The 6,889-nt window shown below is 45.1% G+C and overlaps 1 protein-coding gene across 3 annotated transcripts in view; it reads right to left on the reverse strand.

Moving 5' to 3' along the window:
- Nucleotides 1–6,889, reverse strand: part of Fam45a (family with sequence similarity 45 member A) — a 27,177-nt gene continuing 20,288 nt past the window's right edge. For all 3 annotated transcript variants that reach the window (XM_004625632.2, XM_023709106.1, XM_023709107.1), the window contains 3 exons: nt 6,178–6,285; nt 3,218–3,312; nt 1–1,261 (listed from right to left, as the gene is read on the reverse strand). In XM_004625632.2, coding sequence (XP_004625689.1) covers nt 1,085–1,261; nt 3,218–3,312; nt 6,178–6,285 — 380 coding nt within the window. In that variant the 3' untranslated portion in view covers nt 1–1,084. The remainder of the gene's footprint in view (nt 1,262–3,217; nt 3,313–6,177; nt 6,286–6,889) is intronic.

Here is a 6,889-nt window from a genome sequence, read left to right on the forward strand (position 1 = left end):
TAATAACAAGAAAAAAAAAGATTTAATAAAGACAACTTTTTATAAGCATATTTCCAGGTAAAATTCCAAAGGACAACAGTACTGGGTGGGAAGTAACCTTTCATAATTAATATACGTAATAAAATAGTGAGTGCACAGTGTAGGCATCCATGCTGATTTGGCAATTTTAAGGTCTCCAATTATGATAAAAGTACACAACTGAACAAGAATCGCCTTGATACATGACCGAATCATTGTATTAGGGTTGGATGAAGATGGTCCTGGTTTTGGCCCCTACAAGAAGTTGATTCTCTCTCACCAACTATAGACAGCCTCAAGCTCAGTCCGACGGACATTACTGTTCAAAGAGGCTTCTTGCTTACTCTACCACACAAATACAGCATCTTCCCCAGAGGATAGGGCTAAACGAAGAGTACCAATGGCTTAAGTCTGCCGGGTGCTTACTTCTGTAGCAGTATAAATATGGATTATTAAAGATCTCTACTCAAGTATAAAGTATATGCAAAACTTTCAGAATATAGGCAAAATGCTCAAAGGCTAAGAAAAACGTTTTCTTTTACAAGAAAGTGCAACTGCAGGGTCTTTTGAATGATCTTCTAGATAGTTCTGCAGAAAACTTAGCAGTTTGGCTCAGAAAGTAGAATTCCTCATGAGGAATTAAAGTTCTTCCTAGAAGAATACAAAGCAAAATTTCAGGCAGCTTTCTGAAAATGAACCGTTAGTTTATGGCTACACAATGAGACAAACAGGAAGTTGTAATGAAGGCTTTCGCATGTGCTGCGGTCCGCACGGGACTCAACGGAGTTTTTCCCTTGCTCCAAGACACCAGCTGGCTCAGGGCGCCAGACACGGCCCTTACAACGCTTTGCCCAACTTGGACAGCAGGCGAGACGCTAATCAGCGGGGAGAAAATCACAAGTGTTTTCATGTTTCAGTGTTTTTCAGGTCAAATCTCAATACTTTCAAATAAACCATTTAAAAATATAACATCTCCTCTGTTATTTCCAGTATTTTACATAATTAATGGATAATCAGAATGAAAGGAGAGCTTTATAACAGTCACCAGCCAGACCTTCTGTCTCGGTCAGATTTTCAGCATTTGCTCAGCTGCTGCTAGGTGGTAGAAGAAGTTTTCTGTTGCTGGTGGAAATCGCTTTTGCTTTAATGCCTCAAAATTGAGGACTCTCTTCCCTCCATCGTCCACAACTTCTGAAAATGGCGCCAGGTTGGTGAAAATTTCTTTTGTTTTGAGGGCAATATCCTTCAACAGAACAAAAAAATATGTAGTATGTTTTTGCCATCGTAAACAGAAAGCCATTAAAAAGATTTCTCCAACCCCTCCCCTCAGAACTAGGGTGACTTCCATTTCACTTCTTGCTGTTAATCTGCCTGTTCGAGATACCTCATCTAAGTGGAATCATATAATGCCTGCCCTTTCGCAACTGGCTTTCTGCACGTGGCATTCTGTCCTAATGTCCTCAAGGTTTATTCACACTCTAACATGCATTAGAACATCAGTCTATTTTAAGGCTAAGTAAGACTCTCTTATTTTGTTTATCCTGTCATCTGCTGACTTCAACTTGGGCTCCTAGCCTTTGCCAGTCATGACTAGCACTGCATACAACACTGGCGTACACAAATCTGCTGGAGTCCCTGCTTTCGCCTCTTTGTGGTCTATACCTAGAAGTGTAATTCCTGGTCACACAGTCTTCTATGCTGATTGTTTTTTGAACAAATCTCTTCTCATGTGATCATTCTATGTTAATTGTTTCCTGGACAAAGCTCTTTCCAGTAGTAGCTGGCACTACCTGGAACAAGAAACCCAGCATCTGCCACGTGGATTTTATTCCTAGCCACTACCTACCACTCGCCCGGGCAGCTAAGGACTCACGGGAGCTCACATTGCATCGTAACCTTTTCCTGCCCTGGTGACATATTGACTCCCAACTCATTCAGATAGTTCTGAGCCCCTACAAAATGCTGGGCCTTCACTTTCACTTTCACCCCTCAAGGTCACATTCATTATACTCAATCATTTACATGTCACTTTCATATTTGATCTTAATCCAAAGGCTGAGAAAAATAATTCTAACACAGATAACCCAAAATTCAAATTTACATATTTCACCACCATTGTGAAGAATGTATTATCAAAACGCTGGGAGCCAAGGCTGGCTGGCATGAGAGGAAAAGGTATCTTCAGAGAGTCTCTGTGTTTGGGTTCTTAGGACAAGAGCTATCCACTCACTCGCCTGGTCACAGCTGAATAGTACCGCTGGCCGGCCCCTGCCAACTGTAACCACCTTATCTTTGTGCTCATGTCACCTCCTCAAAGAGCTGTCTCGTTCTCGCCCCAATATTCTCTACCTCAGTCCCCTGTTGCTATTACAGCATTTATCAGAGCTCACATTATCTTGTGGGCTGTTACTTTGTACTCATCTGCCCCACTAAAATGCAAACTCTGAGAGGGCAAGAACTTTGCCCATCACGGTACCCACGCTATCCACTGCTCAGTGAACACTTCTGAGTAAGACAGCAGCTAAGCAGTGAAAGGCATCATGTGGGACCTGCTTCTCAGAGAGGCCCCCTGGTGGCACAAAGGTGCAGAGACAGTGCTTCTGACAGTTCCAGGCCCCAAGGTCTGGGTGAGCAGGGGTGGGTGTGTGCTCCTTAAGAGGGGTGCAGGGAGCTGGGAGCAGGCTAAACACAAAGAGGCTATGGCAGGAGGGAGGGACACGGCATGCACAAGCCACATCCAGGGGATGGGCTTTGGCATCCCATGGAAAGACCCAAGAAATAAACAGCATTGGCTATCTCGGTCTGGCTAGGCCAGGAAAGGCTGTAGAGTGGTGTGCAGGGACCCTCCACTTGAGAGGAGCTGCGTCGCAGGGAGTGACAGCAGGCTGGAGTCCATGGGGACTGCTGTCCTGGAAACAACATAGCAGAGCTAAACTGTGACTACCTGTCCGGTTCTCCGTGCTCAGCAGCAACCCTGTACATGAAATTTTAAGGAGGAGGACATGTACTGGCTGGCCCAGGAAAGCACTCTTCTCACGATCACCAGCTGTTCCTAGGGCTCACAGCCCCTCACATGCTACTCTCTCACCGCAGTGGCTGAAGCGCCTGCCACTGGCCTGTCCCCAAGCCCAGCAGAGAACAGGCTACTCTGCCACATGCTGCCCAGCAGAGCCCTAGAAAGACAGCGGATCGCAGTTACCTGTATGACTTGGCTGTCCGACTTCTCGGGGTCTCCCGCTGACTGCACGATCAGCTGACCGATTTCTTTGTGCAGCTTGCCCATTGTCATGGACTCTGGTGAGCAAAAGAGGAGTGCGTTGTGTGAATGTTTAGAAGTTAACATAATAAAAAATAACTAGACATCTAGTAATTAGGCATCTAGCTGAAAACTTTAAAGACTAACTACAACGAGAGGATTTTCTACAAGCAATGGAGGCCTGGACATAGCTCAGCAGCATGGCACCTGCCTGCCAAGCACAAGGTCATCAGTTCAATTCGTGGTACCACCCCCTGCAAAAAAAAGGCAATGGAGGCCAGGTGCAGTGGCACACGCCTGTAACCCCAGCTGAAGCAAGAGGGATATGCGGGTTGGAGGCCAGCCTGGGCAACATAGTGAGTTCAAGCGCAGCCTGAATTACAGAGCAAGACCCTGTATCAAAAAGACAAAACAAGGACCAGGGAGATAGCTCAGTAGAATAAGCACTTGCCTGGCAAGCACAAGATCCTGAGTTTGCTCCCTGGTACCACAAAAATAAATAAATAAATAAATAAATAAATAAATAGAAATAAAAAATAAAACAAAGCAAAGCTACCCTTCACATTTCCATTTTATCATCAAACACAGTGGTGGTGACATGCTAGAGGTAAGGCATAATCACAACTTCTATGCTTTGTGGCCTACAGAAAACAGCAATACCAAACCAAAACTGCCTACCCAGCCCACTGAATAAGAACTATTTTTCTCTTTTGGGGGGTGGGAATGAGATAGGGTCTTACCATGTAGTCCAGGCTGGCCTGGAACTCAGGACAATTGTCCTGCCTCAGCCTCCAAAGTGCTAGGATTACAGGAATGTCCCACAAAACCAAGTTAAGAATTATTTTTTTTTTTGGGCTGGGGTGATGGCTCAGTAGAATAAGTGCTTCCAGTTCAATCCCCGTTTCCAAAAAAAATAAATAAATAAATAAAAAATAAACAAAAAACAAAAGAATTATTTTTTTAGGGGGCCGGGAATAAGCGCTTCCCTGGCAAACACAAGGGCCTGAGTTCAATCCCCGGTTCCGCCAAAAAAAACCCAAAAAACAACAAAACAACAAAAAAAGAATTATTTTCGTGCCAACTAAAGTTCCTGCTTAGGCAGAGTGCAGTGGCCTGGGTTTGATCCCCAATAAGCCATGCTGGCCCCGCCCCTGGGATGCACTGAGACAGCGATTGAGACTGGGCATAGTGGTGCGCGCCTATAATCCCAGCGCTTGGGAGGCTAAAAAACAGGAAGGATCACTGAGTCTGATCTGTGTAGTAAGACCTTGTAGACCCTGTACTAAATACAAAAAAAAAAAAAAAAAAAAGAATTATGTTTCTTTCCAGACAAAATTTAATGACTACAAATAAGCTATGACTTTAGGGGCTGCGGGGGTAGCTCAGCAGTTTAAGCACCTGCGTAGCAAGCCCAAGGACCCAGATTAGATCCCTGGTACCGTCTGCTAAGCGGGCCACTGAAACTGGGTGTGGCGCCAGAGCTTGTAATCCTAGCTCTGGGGAGGCTGCAACAGGAGCATCTGTGTAGTGAGCCCAAGCTTTTTGTTTCAAAAGATAAAAAGGCTGAATACTCCATACAAAGGTCCTGGGTCCCAACCCAGCCCTCCCACCAAAAAAAATATTGAAATGTGTCTTTCTGCTAGGAACGTTGTGCAAGAAGTGCTTCCCATCAACTCTACAGAAGCCAGCTGGGCATTCGGCATGTTTAGGCCAAGAGATGAGCAAGGCAAGGACAGAAGTTACACGAGCCACAGCAGTGTGACTGTCTCTTATAAGATTAGCACAACACTCGGGACAGCTCCACGGGAGTGGTACAGACTGAATGAGGAATGCTGGCAGTAGGAGATGGCCCCACTTTCTGGTCTTCATTGGAAATGTTAGCAGTTGAGAAGGCTATCAGAACAAGTTTTCTAATTTTGTCTTTATAAAAGAAAGTACTGCCTAAGACCTGATTCTACCATTTCAATTTTCCACATGAACTAGCATCGCTTGAAATTTTAAAACAATGAAAAATTTGCTGGCTTTATTCATATGAAGGCAACAGATAAAACTTCCCATGAGCCGGGCATGGTGGGGAACACCAGAGGAGTCGGAGGAAGGAAGATCACATCAAGTTTGAGGTCAGCCTGGGCTACCCAGCAAGTACAAAACCAGCCTGAACTATACAGTGAGACCCTGTTTTAAGAAATAAACAACAAAAACCACCACATGATCAGAGTCTATCTAAGTAAGGCCCCTAATGGGCCAGCACTCAGCTGCCCTCACTTGTAGAAAAAAACGTAAGCAGGGGCTGGAGAGATGGCTCAGTGGTCTAAAGCACCTACTTGAAACAAGCTTGGCAAAGCACAGGGACCGCGGTTCGATCCCCAGCACCACATGCCAGCCAGCCCCGCCCCCTGGTGGGCTGAGCTGGCCACACACACACACAATAAATAAATGTAATAAATAAAAATAAATAAATATTAAAAAAAAAAAAAGAAAAAAACTTAAGCAAACCCATAAAAGCTATTATCAGTGGTCCTGTGTGTAGGCTAACATGTCTAGATCTATCTGCAAAGATAAATGCTGCCTTCAGAATTTAGACACTGGGGCTGGTGAGATGGCTCAGTGGTCTAAAGCACCTACTTAGAATCAAGCTTAGCAAAGCACAGAGACTGTGGTTCAATCCCCCAGCACCACATGCCAGCCAGCCCCGCCCCCTGGTGGGCTGAGCTGGCCACACACACACTAAAAAAATAAATAAATATTTTTTTTAAAAAAAAGAATCTAGACACTGAAAACCCCCCCGGCCTGGGGGCAGGGAGGCTGCGGGAGGGCAGGCCTGACTGCTGGCTTTACAAGCAGACTACAACAGCACAACTGCTGGGTTTACATCCCCGTCACCAATGGAACAGAGCACTCACCTTTTGCAAGCGGAGCGATAGTGATTTCCCTCTCTGCCAGATTTACAAACACGTCATACAGATCCGGTCTATTGCTTACCTCCAGGTCAACAAAGCCCGCAACATAGCCTGCATTGCAAAGACGATCAAATTACTAGAAAGGAAGAAAATCACACCACAAACCTATCAAAAGACAACTAAGGCTAATGTTTTCCAGCTGCCTAGTGATTTCATCTGAGAACATTAGCTGTTTCCTGAAGCATTGATTAAGACTGTATTAGACCAGGGGCTGGTGAGATGGCTCAGTGGTCTAAAGCACCTACTTAGAACAAGCTTAGCAAAGCACAGGGACCTCGGTTCAATCCCCCAGCACCACATGCCAGCCAGCCCTGCCCCCTGGTGGGCTGAGCTGGCCACACACACACACAAATAAGTAAATAAATAAATAAATTTTTTTTTAAAAAAAGACTGTATTAGACTAGCTGGACATAGTGCTTGCAATCCCACCACTCTCAGGGGCTGAAGCAGGAGGGTCAAGCATTCAAACCTCATTTAGGCAACTTGGCCACATCCTGTTTCAAAATAAAAAATGGGCTGGTGCCAGATATGGTGCTGGGCCACTTAGGAGGCTGAGGCAGGAGAACTGCAGTGAGTTCAAAGCCAGCCTGGCTACACACTGAGTTCAAAGACAATGAGGACATAATGAGATCCTATCTAAAAAAAAAAAAAAAAA

Source organism: Octodon degus, unplaced genomic scaffold (genome assembly GCF_000260255.1).
Source record: "Octodon degus isolate 3935 unplaced genomic scaffold, OctDeg1.0 scaffold00010, whole genome shotgun sequence".
Classification (NCBI taxonomy): Eukaryota; Metazoa; Chordata; class Mammalia; order Rodentia; family Octodontidae; genus Octodon; species Octodon degus.